This window comes from Dromiciops gliroides, chromosome 3, assembly GCF_019393635.1.
Source record: "Dromiciops gliroides isolate mDroGli1 chromosome 3, mDroGli1.pri, whole genome shotgun sequence".
In the NCBI taxonomy this organism is placed as follows: Eukaryota; Metazoa; Chordata; class Mammalia; order Microbiotheria; family Microbiotheriidae; genus Dromiciops; species Dromiciops gliroides.
In genome coordinates, this window is record NC_057863.1 from 88,419,635 (window position 1) to 88,443,777 (window position 24,143).

The window sequence follows — 24,143 nt, forward strand, 5'->3', positions numbered from 1 at the left end:
CTGCTGATGTCAGTCCTTGTGAGTCAGTGGCCAGAAACCACTGGGAGCAAGGGTAAAAGTGCTCTCAGGAATCCCCGCTTTGCCCTCCTTATCATTTCTCCCTCTAAGACTGGAAAGATACACCCATGTAATGAGGATTGATGGATAGAGTGTTGGCCTTAGAGTCAGAAAGACCTGAGCTCTGAGCCTATCTCAAACATTACTAGCTTTGCTACCCTGGGCAAGTCACTTGATTTCTCTCAGCCTCGGTTTCTTTATCTATAAAATGGGAATAATTAATAATAGCACTTATTTCACAATAAGTTGTTATAAGAATCAAAATGAGATAATAAATGTAAAGCACATTTCAAACTATAAAGCATAATGCAAATTTAGCTATTTTTATTATTCAGGTTTGGATAACTATTTTGAGGAGGTCCTTCATAGAAAGAACGGCACATTTTGGTTGGGTGACATTGGCACACAGAAATGACTCTTTTTCTTTTCTTTTCTTTTCTTTTTTTTTTTTTGGTGGAGGATGCGGGCATTGATCCCGAGAAATGACTCTTTTAAAGATGCCTAAACATAGGCATTAGGAAGGAAGTTGTTCAGAGAATAGGTCCTGAGGAAAAGCTATATTTTGCTAACAATCCCATTGATGAAAGAGGACCTTCTATCCCAGAGGACCCAGGAAGTAGTAAGGGAGGCTAAGGGTGGCTAAACACTCCTCCCAACCAAAACACTATTTAAGTGGCAAAAAGAGAAGAAAGGGGGCAGTTAGGTGGCACAGTGGATAAAACATCAGCTTTGGATTCAGGAAGACCTGAGTTCAAATCTGGCCTCAGACACTTAACACTAGCTGTGTGACCCTGGGGAAGTCACTTAATCCCCATTGCCCTGCAAAAAATAAAAATAAAAAAAAGAGAGGAAAAAGGAAAAAACTAATCAACTGAGCATATTCTTGTTCTAATTGTCAAAGGCAACCTAGGGTCAGCTGAAACATTCTTGCGTCATTTATTCAGTTCCTCTAATTCCATGCCCCTAGAAAATGACACATTAGAAAAACCTAGTAGTGAAGCTATCAGAAAGAAAGAAACACTTTTGGAGAGAAAAGTCAGAAACAGGCTAGGAACAAATTGCCAATGGAAATTGTAAAGAAAAACTAAGAATATAGTTCACATGAAATAAAAACGCCAGCTGGAATTGGCAATATGGAGAACAAAAATGTTTAACAGGGAATTGAAACCCAAGATGAATGAAGAGATGGTCGTCTTCAATGGATTAAAGTCACCAGTCTCAGACAAAGAATAGCTCAGATTACTGAAAGAAACTGAGGGTATAATTATTGAGTCACTTAGAGTGTGCTTTAAAAAATCATGGATAGGGCAGCTAGGTGGCGCAATGGATAAAGCACTGGTCTTGGAGTCAGGAGGACCTGAGTTCAAATCCGGCCTCAGACACTTAACACTTACTGGCTGTGTGACCCTGGGCAAGTCACTTAACCCCAATTGCCTCACATACACAAAAAATCATGGATAACAGCACAGACATGGAAAAAGAGGGGTTGAATTCAACAGCTGCTAAATTTCCTTCTAGCTCTAAATCTATGATCTTATGATTAATAATAACCCTCAGGGAAATATGTAATGGAACATATACTGGAGGAATATTTTTGCTCCATTCTGTTCAACATTTTCATCAATGACTTGGATAAAATCATAGATGGTTTACTTTTCTTTTTTTAGGTAATAAACTTTTTTTTTTTTTGCAGGGCAGTGAGGGTTAAGTGACTTGCCCAGGGTCACACAGCTAGTAAGTGTGAAGTGTCTGAGTCTGGATTTGAACTCAGGTCCTCCTGAATCCAGGGCTGGTGCTTTATCCACTGTGCCACCTAGCTGCTCCCATAATAAATATTTTTATTTATAGTTTTGGGTTCTATTTTTTTATCCCTCCTTCCCTTCCTCCCCTTCCTCCTCCCTGAGGCAGTTAGCAATCAGATATGGGTTATACTGGTATGATTATGTAAAACATTACCATATTAGTAATTTTGTATAAGAAAACTTGAATAAAAAAATAAAAAGTGAAAAATATCATGCTTTAGTTTGTTCCATCAATATCAGATCTTTCTTTGGAGTTGCATAGTATGTTTCATCAATAGTCCTTTGGGATTGTCTTGGATCTGTAACGATTGGAATGACGCCACCTGCTGGAGACTTACTGTAGAAGAGTTCTGCCCATGAAGCGAAGGTCTTTGAGGGCAAGACCAGGAGTCAGGAAGTGACGCGGGCTAGTGGGAGGAGGAAGGAAGAGACTGGCGCTCGCTCTCGGGCTCTCTTTCCTTTGGACTCTGGTGGAGAGCGGAGCTAGAAATGTGCTCTTCCTTTAATAGATAGAAATCTAGGCCTTTCTCTCTCTCTTTACCAAATTCTTATTCTCCTTAATAAATGCTTAAAAGTCTAACTCTTGCTAAAGCTTATAATTTATTGGCGACCACTCATTAGATATTTTAGAGAGACTAGCTAGAATTTTAGCCCTTAACAGATCATTGTATTGTTGAGAATAGTTGTCATTCACAGTTCTTAAACAATATTGCTGTTTTTGTGTACAATATTCTCTTGGTTCTGCTCACTTCACTATACATCAGTTCATATAAGTCTTTCCAGGCCTTTCTGAAATCTTCCTGCTTGTCATTTCTTATAGCACAATAATATTACATCACCATCATATGATGGTATACTTTTCTTTTTTCTTTTTTTAATTTTTTTTTAAGTGAGGCAATTGGGGTTAAGTGACTTTCCCAGGGTCACACAGCTAGTAAGTGTTAAGTGTCTGAGGCTGGATTTGAACTCAGGATCTCCTGAATCCAGGGCCGGTGCTCTATCCACTGCGCCACCTAGCTGCCCCAGATGGTATACTTTTCTAACAGCAGCTAAGTGTCACAGTAGATAGAGTGCAGAGCCTGGAGTCAGGGAGACTCATCTTCCTGGGTTCAAATTTGGTCTTAGACACTTCTTAGCTGTGTGATCCTGGGAAAGTCACTGGACCCTGTTTGCCTCAGTTTCCTCATTTGTAAAATGAGATGGAGAAGGAAATGGCCAACCATACCAGTACTTTTGCCAAGATAAGGTCACAAAGAGTCAAACACGTCTGAAAACAACTGAACAAGAATGATTTTCTAATTTGTCAATGGCATGAAACTAGAAGAGATAACTAACCTATTCGTTGAGAGAATCTGGATATGAATGTCCTTGCCAGGCACAAATGATGGACCAAATTGGGTAAAATGAGACTTAAGAGGGATATGTGAAAGATTCTTTACTTGGTTTTAAAAAAAATCACCAGTACAAATACATCATGGGGCAATGAAAATAGATGATAGATAGTTCATAGGGAAAAGACCTGAGGGTTTTAGTGGACTGCAAGTTCAATAAAAATCAAATAAGCAGAGTCACATAGAATTTCAGAGCTGGAAGAAACTTCAATGGCTATTTATAGCAATCTGTACCTTAGGCAGCTAATTGGCATCGAGTGTTGGGTCTGGAGTCACAAAGAACTGAGATCAAATATGGTCTTAGATATTTACTAGTGTGACTCTGGGCAAGTCACTTCACCTTTGTTTACCTCAGTTTCCTCAACTGTAAAATGGGGATAATAATAACACCTACCTCCCAGGGTTGCTGTGAGGATAAGATATTTATAAAGTACTTAACTTAGTGCCTGTTCCATTCTCCTTTAAATACAACATCCCCCTGGGGGCAGCTAGATGACGCAGTGGATAGAGCACCGGCCCTGGAGTCAGGAGGACCTGAGTTCAAATCCGACCTCAGACACTTAACACTTACTAGCTGTGTGACCCTGGGAAAGTCACTTAACCCCAATTGCCTCACTAAAAACAAAAACAAAAACAACATCCCGCCCTACAACATCTCTACCAAGTGGTTAGTAAGCCTTTGACTGAAGACAACCAGAGGGAGGGAACCTACCAACTCATGAGGAAGTTTCATTCCCTTTTAGATTGCTTATTGTTAGGAAGTTTTTCCTCATATCAAGCCCAAGTTTGCCCATCATTGTACCCAGGCAAGATTTTTTAAGTATTTAATTCTTTTGTCTACTGTGTTAACTTCCCCTTGCGCCATGATTTATAATTGTCAAGTCATTGTATTTTGTGAATCATTGCAAGATTCTTCTTTTGAACACACCATGCTACCATTTGTGGAGTGGCTTAAAACATTTTTAGTGGCTCAAACTTTGACCCTTTCCCCTTTGACCATCACCAGAAAGGATGATTTGGCTAAAATCACTTTGCCTTTAATCTCCTAAATTACAATGCTACTTACTACTGATACTGCAGGTTAATGGAATCACATTTACTTTCCAGCTTTTATACCAATTGGATAATGCTGCTGGTGTTTAACACTTGTCTAATTAAAGTGTCCTCTGGAATAGTATAGAATAAAGTGGTTATTTGCAGTTACTTTGAGATATAAGCCATGCAGGAATAAGATTCAGGAGCTGTGGTCAGGCCACACACATTCATGGAAGGACTGGAAAGAATATACAATTGGACTTTTAAATAAAAATGTCATTCAGAGGAAACAAACAACCACTAAGTATGAACCTCTGGAACACCATGGTCCAAAAGTGGCTACTTCAATAGCAGGAAATTACCTTTCACCCAAATGTAATTTACCATAATAGAAAATAATAGGATGTTTGAGCTGGAGAGAACTATATTCATTCATTCATTTATTAGAAGGAACCTAAAAAATCATCTAGTTGAGAAACTAAGGACCAGAGAGAAATGACTCGCCCTAGTTCATCCAGCTAGACAAAGAGCTTGATTGAGAATCTCAATCTCCTGACTCTCATCACTTGAAAAGCCATGACATTAACCTCCTAGATCACTATGTTCTTTATCTCCATCATCAACACCCCTGATGACCATATTTATGCAAACACATCACAATATTTATTGACCATCTGACACTCTCTACTGTCTGCTTTCAGGGTTTTTTTTTTTGCATACTGCTTTGCAAAATGGCTCTAACCCCAAAATCAGCTATCCTCTTTCCCAACAAGCTAACACGCCAGAAGGGTTTTTGGAAATTGTTTTGCATATCTGTCAGGAGCCAGATGATTCACACTGGTGAACCGACGCACATAACACGAATACCTGACCCGCTACCAGTAGCCACCTCTGATTCTAGAGGTTGGCTGGAAAGAAAAGAAGGGCAGTGTTTAGTTTGGGCAAATACCAAAGGGGCGTTATCATTCTCATCAAGGAATCAACCATGTACATTAGATCTCCTCCTCCCCCTCCTCCAAGTGAGGCCCAGGCCTGGAACTTCTCTCCCAAGATTCTCCAGCGTGAGTAAACTTGTTATGCAAACATTAGCTTATTGTACCGAACTACAGAAGCAGCACTGTGTCAGCGAGAGGGGGGAAACTGCTGACTTTGGTCTGATTTTAATGATGTCTCTCCATCGCTGGGAAGTTTTAGGAGCTATAAGGCCAAAATTTTTCCCCTTTGAAAAAGAAGAGTGACCTGGAGTGTGTCAGCTTACCTTCACCTGATGCAAAGTCAAGCTGAAGAGGGAGGTCTGTGCTTTGGACAGAACCCAAGAGAGGCTGGAAAACAATATCTCCAGCAGGCCCCATCAAGATGTTTCCAAGTGCTGGGTCCTGAGAACTCCCTTGAAAATAAACACAAGGCATTAGCCCAGGGGCTCTAACTAAAACCTCTTTTTTGTGTGCTGTGGGCCCCCTTGGCAGTCTGATGAAGCCTGTGGACCCCTTCTCAGATTAATGCTTTTAAGTGTATAAAATAAAGTACATAGGATTGCAAAGGGAACAAATTATATTGAAGTCCAGTCCCCAATATATTTTCTTTCTTTTTTTTTTAGGGGAATGAGGGTTAAGTGACTTGCCCAGGGACACACAGCTGTCAAGTGTCTGAGGCCAGATTTGAACTTAGGTCCTCCTGAATCCAGGGCCGGTGCTTTGTCTACTGTACCACCTAGCTGCCCCCCTCCCCAATATATTTTCAAAGAGAACAACCAAGTTCACAGGCTTCAGGTAAAGAATCCCTGAATTAGCAGGACTAGCAACACCTGAAGGAGTGAAAGGTCAAGAAACCATCCCATTCACAAAAAAACAAAACAAAAAACCCAACATGTTTTGTAGCCCTGCAGGGCAGTCACACACATACATTTGTATGTTTTTGGGTGCTGACAAGAGCCAACTGCTGATCAAGGTGATTATTTCAAGGAGGAGGAGGAGGAGGAGGAGGATGAGGAGAAGGAAGCTTTACCCAGTTAGTGCTTTTAAAAAAGACTTTGGAGGCACTTGTATAAAAATCCCCTGGCACCCAGGCAAATGTTGGCAAAACTGAGACTGGCTGCCTAGCAACAGTGCCCCCTCTTTCCCTTCCTACAAACAGCCCCCTCGGGCTGCACGCTGCCCTTTTATCCCATCTCCTCTTATTTTCTTTCCTCTTCTACACCGCCCTTGACTTTCGTTTTAACCTAGATTTCACCTGTATAAATGTGTTGAAGGGTAGGTGGGATAGGCACTTGGCATGATTAGCTCAAGGTCCTGGAACTTAATAATAATTGACATATAGTACTCTAAGGTTTACAAATGACTGTACATCTGGTCTTCAAAACAATTCTTCCAAATGAGTACCATTTGGTAGGTATTATTGCTCCCCTTTATAGTAGAGGAAAATGAGGTTCAAGGAGGCTAAGTGACTCCATTATGGTCATCTAGATAGTCAATGTCAGAGGTGGGATTTAAGTTTGTTTTTTTCCTTATCCCAACTCTAGCTGCTATTGTACTATTTCATGTTGCTTCTCTATAGAATGGCCTCAGTGCTGGGATATATATCTTCAGGGGCACCCAAAATGTGTGATGATGTCATCATCATCAACAACAACAGTCATTCTGTTACACTACTGACCGGATGATATTCTCTAAAATCTCTGGTTCAAGCCAATTCTATGATGTGACCACTGAGGAAAAAACTAGGAAGTTTCCACCTGATCTGAGGGAAGTTAGGGAGGTTCCAGTGGCTTCTAAGGGACAGTAACTTCTTTTTGAAGAAACTTGGCTTTGCACTAAAGAAGACAAGATGAAAGTATCTATCCTTCCATTCAGGCAAAAAGTCAACAAATGGCCAATAAGCTAAGTAGCAACAGCTGGCATCATGGATGAATGGTGTTTGGGGGCCATACTTTTTCTGTAAGAGTGGCTCCCAAATTCTGTATTTCTCGGATCTTGCCTTGGCTAAAATGAGGCTAGGGGAAATCTCTGCTTTTTTTCTGGACCAGTCTGATATTCACTATGTTTGTTGGACTCGATTTCATGCAGAAGGCACATGATAACTCTGGGTGGCATGTTCGGGGTAAACAGGGTACCTAATGCCTTATCCATTAGCTCAATGAGGCTATGTCATCGCATTGCTCTTGCCAGGGATGAGGAAAATCCAAAATGGCTTGGCAGTGCAAGTTGGTGCAGCGAAGCCTTCAAACATGTACTGACTCTTTAGGAATGAAGCTGCGGGGTGAACGCTAACCCCACTGACATTCCCAAAGTTGATGCTGATTTTCTTCATCAGTGTAGTGACCATCGGAGATCTCATAGTTCTGCCCAGATATGCTATTTTGGATCCCTGTCAAATCACAAGCACACATCAGGCAAGATGGAGTGGTTGGCTACCTGTGAGCTCTTCTGGGAGGCCACACCGGCTGATTCTATCATCCAGAAGTTCTTTGGGATCTCTGGCACCAGATGTTTTCTGCTCAGTCTTGCTACTCTTTGTCTCTGAATCCCTTATTTCATGAGTAATTGCATGTGGGTGAGAAAAATCATTATCTGGACAAAGCAAAGAGAGAGAAACAAATGAGACAAAAGAACATATTTATTAGTAAGAGGGAAACGATAAGAGTATGCATGATGACTCTTAGTGAACAATGTGGGTTAGCTCCAATCATTCCTAATTCTGTTCCTCTTTGGTCTTGCAAAAGGGGAAGTGGACAAGTGCTTTATGTGATTGGATGAAATAGAATTGGCAAGATTATGTGTCTTGCCTTTGGGGGGTAGCTAAGCACTTTAGCCACAACCTATGGGAAGATCATAGACTTAAAATTGGAAGAGACTCTAGATTGTCATGCAATATAATCCCTTCATTTCCTAGGAGAGGACCTGAGGCTCAGGGAAATTAACTGATTTACCATGGTCACACTGGGGCTAGGATTCAAACAGGGGGCCACTGGCCCCAAATCCAGAGTTCCAGAGGATCCTCAGATGAACCAATCTAGTCCAATCCAAATCTAAACAAGGATCTGCCCTGCCATCTTCTTGAGAAGGGATCATTCGGCCTTTTCTCCATTGAGGAGAAATTTCTACCTGAGGCATCCTATTTCACTTGTGAAATTAGGAAGATTTTCCTTATATCAAGCTTAAAACTACCTCTTAGAAAACCCCACCCATCATTCTTTTTTTTTTTTTTTTTTGGTGGGGCAATGGAGGTTAAGTGACTGGCCCAGGGTCACACAGCTACTAAGTGTCAAGTGTCTGAGGCTGGATTTGAACTCAGGTACTCCTGAATCCAGAGCCAGTGCTTTATCCACTGCACCCCCCCCCCCCATCGTTCTTAATGTTGATCTCTTGGGACAAGTTGAATAAGTCTAATAACAACTAACATGCCTGCTATGTGCCAGACACTATGCTGAGCACTTTACAATTATCTCATTTGATCCTCCCAACAACATTGGGAGGTAGGTGCTATTATTATCACCCCCATTTTACAGATGGGGAAACGGAGGAAAACAGGGTTAAATGACTTGCCTAGGGTCACACAGCTAGTAAGGTGTCTGAGGCCAGATCTGAACTCAGTTCTTACTGACTCCAGGTTTGGAGCTCTATCCGCTGTGTCACCTAGCTGTCCCTCTTTCAAATACAGTTTTTCAAGTACTTGAAGACATGTTACTCCTAAGTCTTCCTAGGCTAAATATCCCCTGGGTATATTCAACATATGACATGAGTTTGAGAACTTCCACCAATCTCTTTTGGATGTTCTTTACGGTTCTCAGAAGTGAACAAAAAACTCAAACTGAACATCACACATTAAATGAGGTCTAGAGAGATCAGAATGTAGAGCTCCCACCTCCTTGGTATTAGACTCTCTCCTTCTCAATGAAGCCTAAGTTGCATTAGGTTTTTAGCCACAATATCATACTATTGACTTATCTTGGGCTTGTTGTCTACTAAAACCTTCAGATCTTTTTCTATCAAACTTTTGTCTTAATCAGGACTACCTAATCTTGCTCTTGTGAAGTTAATTTAAAAATAATTACTAATGTAAGGACTTTGCATTTTATCTCTCTTAAATTTTATCTTATTAGATCTGACTCTATGTATTAACCAGTTTAAGTATTTAGGAGTAAATAATTAAATTATTATCTTATTCATCTTTAAGATTTTATAAACATCATATAATAAATAGCAAAGCATTTTATAGAATTTAAGGTTTGCAAGCATATGTGTCATATGATTTGATCCTCATAACAATCCTGTGAGTTTGGTGGCTATTATTATCCACATTTATATAGGTCGAGGAACCTCACATGAGAGTTTAAATGGACTAGCCCAAGATCATGCAGCTAGATAGTGTCAGAGCAGGATTTGAACTCAGGTTTTCCTGACTTCAAGTTCAGCAGTCTATCTACTCTGCCATGTAACGACATGACATGTTTGTTCAGGACAGCTGGGTAGCACAATGGATAGAGCACCAGCCCGAAGTCAGGAAGACCTGAGTTGAAATCTGACCTCAGAGGCTCACTAGCTATGTGATCCTGGGCAAGTCACTTAACCCCAATTGCCTCCAAAAAACAAACAAATCCCATGTTTCTCAGCAAAACCTCACTACCTCCTTTACACCTGTTCCAGTAGAAACCTAAAAGTTGCACAAAACTCATAATGATAACGAAGTCCAAGAAGGAATTATAGTAAGTGATTTCTTCAGAAACTGCAAAAGTCAGACATAAGTCCATAGACAATAAAAAAGGGGCTGGCAGAAAAACAGCCCAAATGTATGAAAAGCATGAAAATATTCTCCCACCATGCCTAGAAATGTACCAGAGACATTGTGCAACCTACCAGACTCTGTACCCTGGGCTAGTGAGAGCTTTTGCAGGATCCTGTAAACTAATGTGTGCAAAGCATGTTGCAAATCTTGAAGTGCTTTGTAAATGATAGGCCATTTTTATTGAGACTCTTTTCACAAGACTATTCCATGCTTTGTGAATGCTTGATTACTTGCTCTTGCTTCCATATCTGTACAAGGCTTTTTAAAGGTCGAAATGATTGGTGAGTTCCCAGTATATCCATGTCAATCTCTTTAGATAACGTCTTTCTTGGAATTATGCTTTTTTGTGTCTTCATAATTTTGTCGAGAGCTTTTCCATTCATCCTGTTGGTGACTTCCCATGTACAAGGTGAGTTAATAGAATCCATCCTATCCTTTTTATCTGAACCCCTTGAAATCTCTCCCTAATCATAGGCTGCATGTCAGACTATGCCTATTTTTCTTCTCCTTGACCACAAATTCCATGTAGTTCTCATTCTTTCTTTCTTTCTTTTTTGCAGGGCAATTGGGGTTAAGTGACTTGCCCAGAGTCACACAGCTAGTAAGTGTTAAGTGTCTGAGGCTGGATTTGAACTCAGGTCCTCCTGACTCCAGGGCCAGTGCTCTATCCACTGCACCACCTAGCTGCCCCTAGTTCTCATCATTTCTAACTCAGAAGCAAGCAGCTTTTTTTTTTGTTAAAATATAGATTCAGAATAGAATTTCATAGGGTTGTGGACTTAGAGTTGGAAGGAGCCTCCCGGGCCATCCAGTCCAGTGTCCTCATTTTACAGATGGGAAGCTAAGAGAGGCTCAGAATGATTTGCCTAAGATTCGACTCCAAGGCCAGTACTCCTTCTGCCATACTACCTACCTCCTTGGGTCCTCCATCTTTTTTTGGTGGGGTAATGAGGGTTAAGTGACTTTCCCAGGATCACATAGCTAGTAAGTGTCAAGTGTCCTATTTTTTTGGGGGGGTCCTCCATCTTTTGAAGGATGAAATTGTCATTCAGGTAAACCAAGAAATAGCTTTTCTGCTTTGGCCAAGAAGACACTCCAGTAGATGTCTGAATAACTGAAATCTCCTATCTCTGTTATACCATACTTCTTTCTTAGGCTTTTTATCTATTTCCTAAATTCCTCATATATTTCTTCTGTCTGAATATAATCCAATGATCTATCACATTCTCTGATGACAATACCTCTTCTATTTCTAACTAGATTCTCTCCACCATGTTTTCTCCTTCTGATTCCTGGATTTCATCAACTCAACATATCTTAATTTACAATGATCCTCTGCCCACCCTTTTACTTCTCCTGATTCTTTTAAAGGTGGAATTTATTAGGTGTCTGCTATGTACAGAGCACTGCTCTAGGTGCTGGGTGAAATAAATATTTTTTAAAAAATTACATTTTATTTTCTGATCTGCATTTTCTCCTTTTCATCTCCCCCTCCCTAATCCAGAAAACAAGAAAAACAACACACTGTTACAAACATGTATAGACAAGAAAAACAGATTCCTGAATTCTCTCTCTCTCTCTCTCTCTCTTTCTCTCTCTCTCTCTCCATATACAAACATATAGAAAAATAACAATAACTGACTATTAAATTGTAAGCTCCATGAGGGCACAAACTGTCTTTTGTCTCTTTTTGTATCCATATTGCTGAGCCCAGGGCCTGGCACATAGTAGGTGCTTAATAAGTTTTTACTGATTGTGACATGTTTATGTTCTTAGATTCATAACTATATGGTCCAATTTGAGAGGTTATTGGTTAAAAGGTCTCTCTCCCACCAAGGTGCTACAGTTTCTAAAATTCTACTTTATGAAATTCTAGGTTGCTCTCCTGGCCACATTTCTTTTAACAAAATCTATTGTGAGTAGGATGGTTTAATTTATTATATTTGTATCCATGGTACTGTTAAGGGCTAAAATTCTAGCTAAACTGTCTAAACTATTTAATGAGTGGTCGCCAATAAATTATAAGCTTTAGCAAGAGTTAGACTTTTAAGCATTTATTAAGGAGAATAAGAATTCGATAAAGAGAGAAGAAAGGCCCTAGATTCCTATCTATTAAAGGGAGAGCACATTTCTAGCTCTGCTCTCCACCAGAGTCCTCAGGAAAGAGAGGGAAGACTGAGCCCCAGTCTCTTCCTTCCTCCTCCCACTAGCCCGCGTCACTTCCTGATGCCAAAGAAAAGACTCCTGGTCTTGCCCTCAAAGACCTTCGTTGTCATGGGCGGAACTCTTCTACAGTAAGTCTCCAGCAGGTGGCATCATTCCAATCGTTACAGTACCTAGCATGTTGTTGTTCAGTTGTTTCAGTTGTGTCCAACTTTTGTGACCCCATTTAGGGTTTTCTTGGCAAAGATACTAGAGTGGTTTCTCATTCCTTCTCCATGTTATTTTATAGATAAGGAAACTGAGGCAAACAGGCTTAAGTGACTTGTCCTGGGTCAAAAGCTGGTAAGTGTTTGAGGATGGATTTGAATTCAAGTCTTTCTGACTCCAATTCCAGCATCACCCTGTCATCCAACCTAACATATAGTAGGTACTTAATAAATACTTATTGATTGTTCAATAGATTCAGCCAAGTAAATGAGAAAGGGAAGAGAGACTGGGAATCAGGAAACCTGGGTTCTAGTCCCATCTCTGCAACCATCTACCTGTATAGCTTTGGGTAATCATTTAGCCTTTTTCTTCTTCAGGATCCTCATTGGAAAAGGAAAGAACTGGGCTAGATTATCTTGAGTGCTTCAATCTCTAAATTACAGAATCACAGAATACCATAAGGGACCACAGAGCCTTGTGGTTCAACCTATAACTGACAAGAATGTCCTCAACACCAAGTATAGACTTTGAGGCAGCTAAGAGGTACAGTGGATAGTGAGGTAGACTTAGAATCAGGAAACTCTGAGTTCAAATCCTGTCTTAGATATTTTCTTAGCTGTGTGACCCTGGGTAAGACACTTACCACTTTCAGCCTCAGTTTCCTCATCTATAAAATGGAAATAATGATAATACTGCTATTATTGCCCTCCTTTTGTTGTGAAGATCAAATGAGATAATATTTGTAAAGAGCTCAACACAATACTTGGCACATAGTAGGCATTTAATTAATGTTTTTCTCCTTCTTTCCTTTCTTTGCTCAAAGACATGTTAAGATAGAATATCTATTCCCAAGGCAGTACATTGTACTTTTAGAAGCTCTAACTCTTAGGATTTTATTTTTATATCAAGCCCAAATTTGTCTCTTTGCAACTTTTACCCATTGCTCCTAGTTAACACTTCTGTACAAATCATGATCTATGACCTTGTGAAAGATTATTAGCCATAGATAATATTTAATTTATGACAAAAAAGTATCAGCAGAGAGTGATCATAGGATTTAGAGCCTTTGAGGTCATTGAGTCCAAACCCTTCATCTTACAGAGAGGAAACTGAGGTCCAGAGAGGTCCAGTGACTTTTCCAGGGTCACACAGCTAGTACACTGAGGCAGGATCCAAACAAAGGTCTTCTTGACTCCAAGTCCAGTGTTCAGTCCTCTACAATACTCTGATGGGCTAGGAACAAAATTAGCTCAAGCTAACCTGATCCAAATAATTGACCTCTCCTTCAGATGTCTTGCTGAGGGAGAATCTGTTTTTCCTCCCTCCCTCCCTTCATTCCTTCCTTCCTTCCAGAACAAGTTGCCTAAAATATAATGGAGGGCAGGGAGGAAGTACCTGGAATCAGTGGTGAGTTTCTACCCAAGCCCTTTGGGAGATGCATAGTCAGTGGTGGCTGAGAGTAAGAGTCGTGCTTCAGAGAAAGTTTTGGCAAAGATCTCCCTTCTATGTTAGCCTCGGATCTGCATTCAGTATTCCAAGACCCTAGAAAGTGAAGACATAGTAGAATGAAAATCAACTGGCTTGCCATTATTAGCTATTTTTTCTCCTAAGATTGAGGTTGTATTTTCCTCCCAAGATGACGTCTCTCACTGGTTTTCCTGATCTTTTGTAAGGTTGAGGAAGACTCACCATACACACATCATAGTCTATTAGGAGTCCTCTAGTTAAACCCCTTCACTTTAGAGAGGAAGATACCAAGGCCAAGATAGAGGAAATGACTGTCAATTAGTGCAGAGCAGGGATGAGAGCTAAGGACTCCCAACACCCAGCCCAGGGGTCTTTCCACTATACCAAGTTGACTATGGCATTTTAAGATACTAATTCAGAGTCCACGAAATGGATAGGATTATAAGATCTCTCTCTCTCCTCTCTCTCTCTCTCTCTCTCTCTCTCTCTCTCTCTCTCTCCCTCTCTCCCCTCCCTTTCCTCTTTCTCTACCCTTCTTCTCTTTCTTCCCTTTCTCTCTCCCTTCTTTCTTCCCCCCTCTCTTTCCTCTGTACTTCTTTCTCACTCCTTCCCTCACTCCCTCCTTATTTCTCTCTTTCAACAAGCATTTATTTCCTCTCCTTCCCTCAACACTGAAAAACCCCCAAAATGCATTGGAACAAATATGCATAGTTAAGCAAAGCAAAAATCTCATATTGGCCATTGGTACAGAAATGTGTTTCATTCTGTGTATGAATTTTTTTTTTTTTGCGGGCCAATGGGGGTTAAGTGACTTGCCCAGGGTCACACAGCTAGTAAGTGTCAAGTGTCTGAGGCCAGATTTGAAATCAGGTCCTCCTGAATCCAAGGCCGGTGCTTTATCTACTGCGCCACCTAGCTGCCCCCATTCTGAATATTAATTCAGAAGTTAGGTAGCATTCTTCATTATTGGTCATCTGGGTTCATGGTTGATCATTGCTTAATGTTTTCCAAAATTGTTTATTTTGACAATATTGTTATTACTGTATACAATTATTTTCCTCGTTCTGCTCACTTCACTCTGTATCAGTTCATATAAGCCTTCCCAGGTTTCTCTGAAACCAACTCTTTTGTCATTTCTTTGTGTATTCATTACATTTATGGACAACTCCTTAATTCCCATTTCTTTGCTACCACAAAAAGAGCTTCAGGCCTCTCTGCTTCTTTCTCTACACTCCCTTCCTTAGTAAGTTCATTCACTCCTATAGCTTTAAATATAATTTCTTCGAGTATGTCTAATGAGGCATTTAAATCTTTATGGCCAGTCACAATCTCTTGTCAGAGCTCTAGACATGATTTAAATGTCCCCTGTCTGCTGGACAGCTCTGATGTTCAAAACATTGTATCCCTGTCCCCTTCTATCCAAAAAGTCTCCTGACATTCTTCTTTTTGTTAATGGACTCACCATTTTCCTAGTCACTCATGTGAAGTTGTCATCTTCTTGAAGTTGTCATCTTCTTGACTCTTTTCCCTCCTTCTCCTTCTACAACTAAATCCCACCAATTCTCTCCCCAATTCCTCTTGCTTCTGTCTTCTCCTTACTATTTCCACTGCTACCATCCTAGTTCAGGTCCTCATTACCATTTTGCCTGCCCTACGATATTACCTTTCTCACTGATCTCCTCCTTCCAGGCCCTTCTTTCTCCAATCTATTTGCTATACCATTGTCAGTTAGATGATGTAGGAGATAGTGTATTGGGCCAGAAGAAGAAGACTTGAGTTCAAATCCAATCTCAGACACTTACTTGCTGTGTGGTCCTGGGTAAATCACTTAATTTCTCTCAGCCTCTGTTCCCTTAACTGGGGATAATAGTAGCAACTACCTCCAGGCTTGTTGTGAGAATAAATATTACTTATAGTCATGTCTCATATAATACAGTAATATCTCATTTATAAGATAACATTTAGGTTACCCATTACTTATAATAATTATGGATAACATAAATATTATCTTATAAAATGAGACATTTATAAAGTGCTGATCATAGTCCCTGACTCACAGTAGGTATTTAATCAATGTTTTTTTACCCTTCTATATCAAATTTTAAAATAAATGCTTGTTTCCTTCCATATCAATTTTTCTAAATCAAAGCTATGATTATGGTATTCCATTGCTTAAAAATCTTTAGTGGCATATTCAATACAGTTCAAACATCTACAAACATTGAAGGTTTTACAAGATTTAGATCTAATATACCTTTCTGACCTTTTCTCAGACTATCTCTTGTCTTATGTTCCTTGTTCCAGCCAAACTGAAACTTATGATCTCTCTACTATGTTTCCCCTTTTCACCTTTCTTCCTTTCTTATACTGTTCCTTATGCCCAGAAAGTCCTTCCTATCTGTCTCAAGGGTCAACTCAACTTCCCTCTGTTGCATGATGACTTCTTGTGATTCCCCTCAGCCAAGAATTGACCTCTCCTCTCCTCTATGCCTTATTGTATCTCATAAGTACATCTCATGAGTTTTTCATATTGTGTATAGTACTGTCATTATTTGTGTCTCTATCATCCTTCCTACAAAGCTATAAGCTCTTCACCCCTATGCCTATCACATTGCCATATGTCCATATGACTTATTTTTGTTTAATGAATGAACCTCATGATTCCTTACATGACTCCAAATTCAAGCCTCCCTAGAGAAATGATAGTCACTTATGGAAAATGCCTTGCACTTAGTTTAATAAAGAGTTGTTGAATGATTGATGCCTGAAAGGAAGATAAAAGGCAGTCAACTGCTCAGGAGCAATCATCTTATTGGCTGGTTAACTGGCTGATTGGATTCATTCATTCAGTCATTTACTAAGCACCTATTATATTAAAGGGCAGGTAGGGGGTACAATGGATAGCATGCTGCACCTGGAGTCAAGAAGACTCATCTTCCTTGATTCAAATCCAGCCTCAGACTCTAAACTGAGCAAGTTACTTAATCTGGTTTTGCCTCAGTTTTCTCATCTGGAAAAGGAAATGGCAAACCACTCCAGTATCTTTGCCAAGAAAACCCAAGTGTGGTCATGAAGAGTTGGACACAATTGAAACGGCTGAACAACAACCAAAAATTACATGAAAGGGACTGTGCTGATCCCAGGCTAAAGGAATGCAGGAAGGAAATAAATTACCAATGGCAAAGGAGTAGCTACAATAGAATGGCTTAGGAAGCACCTGAAAGAATCTTTCCTTGGGACCCAGGACTGAAAATTTGCACTGACATAGGTGAACCAACTTTAAATCCCTGTAGATGCATTCTGTGATCATTTCTGTCTTCTTTAACTTGTCCTATCCCCAGCACACTTACCTCCTTTTTTGTCCCTCTCTTTGGGCTGGTTCTCAGCAAACAAATGAAAGTCCGTGGAAGATAAGCAGCTCCTCTGGGATGCCATAGTCATTGAGCTGACTCTTCTTGGCATCGTGGGCTCTTGGTGCTTCTTCTGTGATTGAGGGTAATTTCAAAGCCTTTGGCACCTACGCAAAAATTACAAACGGAGCAAAAACCAATATAGTAAGTATTTAAACACTGACGTCTGATACACAAATATTACGGCGAGCCACCCAATTAACTCTCCCCATATTAAATTTGGCCCCTGCATTTGCTATCCTTTCATGATACTGCTCATCTCTATTCTAATGCAGCTTCGGTGGATGTGAGATAGCTAATGTGAGAAAGCCAAATCTGGGGGTCAGGCACTCTAAGTTCTGACTCTAGATGAGACACCATCCAGTGTCAGTTTGCCTAATTGTAAAATAGGAGTAATGAAGAAGCCCTGTCTAATTCAGCACAGGCAGATAGAATGAATTCATGATCTTAGGACAATTTTGAGAGGAAACTATTTTTTTTCCCTTTCACTTGCAGATGAGGGAACTGAGAAGAAGTGAGATTGAGCAACTAGTCCCAAATCCAGCCGCTCAGCAGCAGAGTTTTAAGTAGAACCTAGGCCTTCCAGTCTACTTTTCTAGGTGGCTAACTCTTCTCCATTCTTTCAGAGTTTAGACCAACATCCCTGTTGCCAGGGTGTCCAGACTTTACTGTTTCTCTAACATGAACATAGCTGGAAAAACAAACCCTGAGTGTCAAGAATCAGTCACAGGCTTGGCCCAGATTTCTTCTGTTTTTAAAAAAAATGTGGAATAGAGATAGTAATAAAACCTTCTGTTTTCAATTATTTAGAAGTTACTGAAAATTTCTTCTTTTTGGTTTGCTATTTTGGACATATGGTCCTCTGCTCTCAGAAATGTTTTAATGCAAGGTTTCAGGGAGCTCAGTTTCACAGGAGGAAAAACATACACTTTTTTCATTCTCAAAAAAAAAAAAAAAGCAGGGGGTGGGGGAAAAGCGGGTGGGGAAGAAATAGGAACCATAGCTGTGTGTTAACTTCTAATGAAGTTAAATTTGAACAAGGAAGGTAATTCAACCTCAAATGTGTAGGCTAGTATTTATCACTGGTGAAACATTAAGAAAATTATTAGCTGAATACAAGCAACATAAGTTCTTTATACTTTGGAGACATGACAACACAGGTGCTCAATGACCATCAACTGCACTCTTTGAGTCCAGAGTTGGCCTAATTTCTTTGACAAAAGTAATGCATTTAGGATTCCAAGTAGAAATCAAAACCATCCGCTCGAACTGTGCACAGGTTTGTCTGACAGTCCATCCTAAACCTGACTTCTTCGTCCCAATTAAAACACACAGAATTTGTAGTTTTAATAGTGAATAGGAGAATTTTCATTCCATAAATCTTGGCGATAGAAGAGGGGTGGTGCTTCTGTTCCTCTTGCCTAATGACGTCTTTTCCTGGTTTGGATCAGGGGATGGAGAGCTGAAAAGACCCTTAGAGATCACCTAGTCCAATTGCCTTGTTTTACAGAGGGAGAAGAAAATGATGCCTGGAGAGCTAGAAGTGATTTGCCCAAGGTTACAGAAGCAGATTTTAGACCCACATCTCTGACTCCAAAGCATATCTTCACAAAGCACATCTTCATTCTTCCTATTTACCAGGTTACGTTGGCATATTTATTCCCATTTTTAAATTAAATTAAATTAAATTAAATTTAAATTTATTAATTATTTTTTTAGTTGAGGTAATTGGGGTTAAGTGACTTGCCCAGGGTCACGCAGCTAGTAAGTGGTTAAGTGTCTGAGGCCGGATTTGAACTCAGGTACTCTGACTCCAGGGCCGGTGCTCTATCCACTGCGCCACCTAGCTGCCCCCCTATTTTTTAATTTAAAAAATGAAGGTCAGAGAGATTTGTCTGTGGTCACACATCCAAGGCTACTGGAAAGTCCACTAGCCTAAGCTGCTGGTGTGTGTGTGTATGTGTGTGTGTGTGTGTGTGTGTGTGAGAGAGAGAGAAGAGAGGAGAGAGAAGAGAGAGAGAGAGAGAGAGAGAGAGAGAGAGAGTGGTGGGGAGCAAATCCAGCTTCTAGAGTTTTCTTAGATTATTCAGTTTGGATATGACTCTCAGGGCCACTTCTGAAACAAATTCCCACCCCACCCCCAAATCAACCAAAGTTGAAACTGAATATGGGGTCAGGCTTTAAACTGACCTATCACTCATGGAAATGGGGCTGGGCAGCAGCAGGTGAACCAATGTTTGGCTCCATAGATTATCTGCTTTCTTTCATTGGACAAGAAACATATGTCCTCAAGTTTTGGAAAGTGACACCAAGTTGAGCTCAAAACCACTCCCAGATTTAAGTTTCCCAGGATTTAGTGGAGAGCTCAGGTTTGACAAAGGTCAGTTTCTACAAGCTCAAGTTCCTATGTGGACAACATATTGCCCCGTCTCTCCCCACTCCAAGTAACCCTCCCCCTTCCCTCCTGACCTCTAACCCACCCTAACCAGTCCCTCTGGTCCTTTTGAAAAGCTATTTTATTGCTGTTACTAAGATGACAGTTGTATCATAACTTTAAATGTCTCATCTAGAAAATGGGGGTAATAAGAGCACCTAACCTCAAAGGTTTGTGGTAAGGCTCACATTAGATGCTAACCTTAAAGAACCATATAAAATGTTAGCTATTTAGGGACAGATTGAAAGTCAGTCCACTTTTTTTTTTCCAGTTTTACTATTTGCATTGTATTTACTTCTTCCTTGAAGTCCTATACTTATGTGTCATTGTATCGAAGAGGTGTCTGGGTTATTCTGGCTGTTACTAGAATATGTAGGCTACTTATTAATTAGAAGGCTAACTTAGTCGGCTCATCAAAAAAGAATGGCCACTAGATGATGAATTTGGGGGAATCATCAAGAATTTTTGAAACTGCTGAGAATTCGTTTCAGTTAAATGTGAATTAAGTATTTTGTTGTTTTGTTGTTTTTCAGTCATGCCCCACTCTTTGTGACCCCATTTGGGTTTTCTTGGCAAAGATATTGGAGTAATTTGCCATTTCCTTCAGCAGCTTATTTACAGATGTGGAAAACTGAGTCAAACAGGGTCCAGTGACTTGACTTGCTCAGGGTCACATGGCCAGTAAATGTCTGAGGCCAGATTTGAATTTAGGAAGATGAGTCTTCCCGATTCCAAGTCCTGTGCTCTATTCACTGAGACACCTAGCTGTCCCAAATTCACATAGCTGCCTCAAATTAAGTATTAAAAGAGACTAATTCTCTCTCCATGGAGATATGTACCTTTAGGGTTATATTCCTAGATGTAGAGCTCAAAAAGACCTCAGAAGCCATCTAGTCTAAAGCCCCTATTTTACAGATGATGAAATTGAGGCAGATAAGCAAAGGGGCTTGCCAAAGATCAGATTGTAGGTGACAAAGGCAGGATATGAACCCAGGCTCTCTGATTCCAAAGCCAATGTTATTTTTTTTTATTTGTTATTTTTTAGTGAGGCAATTGGGGTTAAGTGACTTGCCCAGGGTCACACAGCTAGTAAGTGTTAAGTGTCTGAGGCTGGATTTGAACTCAGGTACTCCTGAATCCAGGCCAGTGCTCTATCCACTGTGCCACTTATCTGCCCCGTCAATGTTCTTTTGACTGTATCAAAGTATTTCAATGAGTAGAGTGCTCCTCTGGAATCAGGAAGAGCTGGATTCAAATCCTGCTCTGACACTAACTCTGAGACCTTGAGTAAGTCACATAAAATCTCTGAATCTCCGTTTCCTCATTGTAAAATGATGGCTTTGGAATAGATGGCCTCCAATTTCTCACCTAGCTCTAAAATCTTTGATCTTAGGAAAACAAGAACCATATTCACTGAATGTCTGAATCCTGATTAATTTTATTGAAACGAACCTTTTTTTTCTTTACTTTTCTAGGCACATTTGGCTCTGCGTTGATGTGGGTTGAACAGGTGGTAAGACACATTTTTCAACCGGAAGTTCTGGAACAATTGGTGTCTGCTTTTGGAGATCTTCTGGTTCCCTTGTGAACAAACAAAAGAAGATTAACTTACCCGAGAGACATTTATTAAGTGCTTGCTGTGTACCAAGCATAGTACTACTTGCTCTGGGGAATAAGATGATTAAGATGTGTTCCCTGACCTCACGAACAACCAATAGCAGGGAGAGAATACAGGGGACACAAATACCCATAATACAGAGAGAATACGAAAGTGCAAACAGTGAAGCACAAAGGAAGAGAGATTGTTTCCAACCAAGAAGGGACGAGGGTAAGATACAGATGAGAACCTGTTTGTGATGGGTGGTGGAGTGAAAGGTGGGTGTGTTAGTTCTCTGTTCTCTAGAAGAAAGGCAGAGAGTGATGTCACGGACATCAGGAAGGCTCAGGACATCATTTTTGGACCTTCAACTGTCTGTTGGGTGGGAGAAATGCTGGATGGGTGATTAGGAGAGAGATGTTCACCTAAAAAATTTATTATTACTAATAAATGCAAGTTAACTATAATTGTAACTTAACTTCTATAATAGTAAATATAATTAAATATTATTAAATAACAAATAAGTTAATGAGATTTGTTATTTAATTCATATTTGTTATTTAATCAATAACTATTAACATTCATAATTGATGATGATGATAGGCATTTACATAGTGCTTTGAAGTTTGTAAAATGTTTTATTTCTGATATGGGCCTCACAAGTACCCTGTGAGGTAGATACTAATAGGTATTATTGCCCCCACTTGGCAGATGAGAAAACTGAGGTTAAAAGTGACTTGCCCGGGGGCAGCTAGGTGGCGCAGTGGATAGAGCACTGGCCCTGGAGTCAGGAGTACTTGAGTTCAAATCTGGCCTCAGACACTTAACACTTACTAGCTGTGTGACCCTGGGCAAGTCACTTAACCCCAATTGCCTCACTAAAAAAACAACAAACAAACAAACAAACAAAAAAGTGACTTGCCCAAGTCGACATGGCTAGAATGGTGTCCAAATTGGGGCTTTTAATCTAGTCCTTGCAGATTCCAAGTCCAACACTGTATCTCCACTGTAACTATTCTTGCCTCTTAGTCAACCAACAGGAATTCCAACCCCCTCCTTCCTGGAATTCTTGCTTTGTCTTCTTTCCGAAGTGATAGGGGTCAAGACAAAGTAGTATGTTCTGTATCTCTCTGGTTTTCCAGGGCAATCAGATTTACACTGACCTAGAGACAGGGCCCTTGTGTTCCTTACCACTGAGGTAGGTCTTTCTGTCTGGGAAGGTGCCTCCGTAAAATGTACTGTGAGATCTTTGATTTGGGAACTGAGAAGCTTCGATGTCAGTAAACAAAGAGTCACTCCCCAAAGGTGGGTGGGACTTTCCGCGGTGTCCCTGGCTCTTTTTTAAAGCTGGCGTTCCTTGGTGAGCCTCCATCCATGCATCCTAGGAAACAGCAGACACGCATAATTATAAACATGCTTTCGGGAGGATCCGTGAAAAGTATCCCCTTTTCAGCAACCAGACTGTTGCTTGACTAGTGGAATTAAGGATCACATATCGCCCCCTCCCCCCATTATGTCTGAAGGACATGAGTGAGTTCCCCTTCACTCAGATGTTCTGTTCTGCTGCTATTTACCACGATTGAAAATATTTATCAGCATCAATTAGGACAATATGTTGGACTGAAAGATTTAAACAGATATGGGTCCTGCCCCTCTAAGCATTATGATTTAAAGCTAAATTGTCCTGGTATAATTACTTCAGGCATTTCTCTATCAGCACTTCCTACGTCTAACTTAATATATGACTAAGGGTTAGTCATTTAACCTCTCGAAATGTCTGGCAACTCTCTAAGACTCGCCCCTTCCAGATCGAAATCCATGATTTTATGAATCTACGAACATACACACCCTAAGTTAGAGATGGGTTTGCTGACCCTCATCGCCTCTTGCCTATTTGATTGTGAGAGCTTCCCATTAGACCTCCTGTTTCAAATCTCTCCTTTCTCCAGCCCATTCTACAAAGACCCAGCAGGACTGCTAGGTGATGCAGTGGATAAAGCACTGGCCCCTGAAGTTGGAGGATCTGAGTTCAAATCTCACCTCAGACACTTATTAGCTATATGATCCAGGGCAAGTCACTTAACTCCATTTGCTTTAAACATGCAGGGGTCATCTCTAGTCATCCTGTTGTATATCTTGCCACTGGACCCAGATGGCTCTGGAGGAGAAAGTAAGGTTGGTGACCTTGTACAGCCCTCCCTCATTTAAATCCAATTCACAGCAAGTCATGACATCATCCCAATGCCATGGTCCTCTTCGAGAATGAAGGACAAACAAGAACAAATTCCTGTCAAAGTGATTTTCCTCCATCACATACCTAGCCGTGACAATCAACTCTAGTGATTTCCTATTGTTTCTAGGATAAAATGTAAATTCTCTTGTTTGGCCTTTAAGACCCTGCACAGCCAAGTTCCAAACTCTCTTTCCAGACAAAGTGGACATTTACTTTTTCTCTTTCACACTTTGTGATCCAGCTAAATTGGTCTTGTCTTCACACATGTTTGTTTCCCATCTCCAGGCTTTTTTACTGACCATCCTCACTCCTAGAATGCAGTCCTTCCTTACTTCTACCTCAAAAAAAGTTCTGCTTTTCCTTTATTATGCAATACAAGTACCATTTTTTTTGGGGGGGGTTGCAGGGCAATGAGGGTTAAGTGACTTGCCCAGGGTCACACAACTAGTAAGTGTCAAATGTATGAGGCTGGACTTGAACTTAGGTCCTCCTAAATCCAGGGCCGGCACTTTATCCACTGCACCACCTCACTGTCCAAGTACCATTTTTTTTTTGCATGAAGCCTT

At 40.4% G+C, this 24,143-nt stretch overlaps 1 protein-coding gene across 1 annotated transcript in view; it reads right to left on the reverse strand.

The window, feature by feature from the left end:
• Positions 1-24,143, reverse strand: part of KIAA2012 (KIAA2012 ortholog) — a 167,460-nt gene that overhangs the window by 107,011 nt on the left and 36,306 nt on the right. The window contains 9 exon segments of the mRNA XM_043995853.1: positions 5,544-5,672; positions 7,696-7,851; positions 13,832-13,978; positions 17,254-17,309; positions 17,311-17,420; positions 21,200-21,243; positions 21,246-21,293; positions 21,296-21,328; positions 22,536-22,725. Coding sequence (XP_043851788.1) covers positions 5,544-5,672; positions 7,696-7,851; positions 13,832-13,978; positions 17,254-17,309; positions 17,311-17,420; positions 21,200-21,243; positions 21,246-21,293; positions 21,296-21,328; positions 22,536-22,725 — 913 coding nt within the window.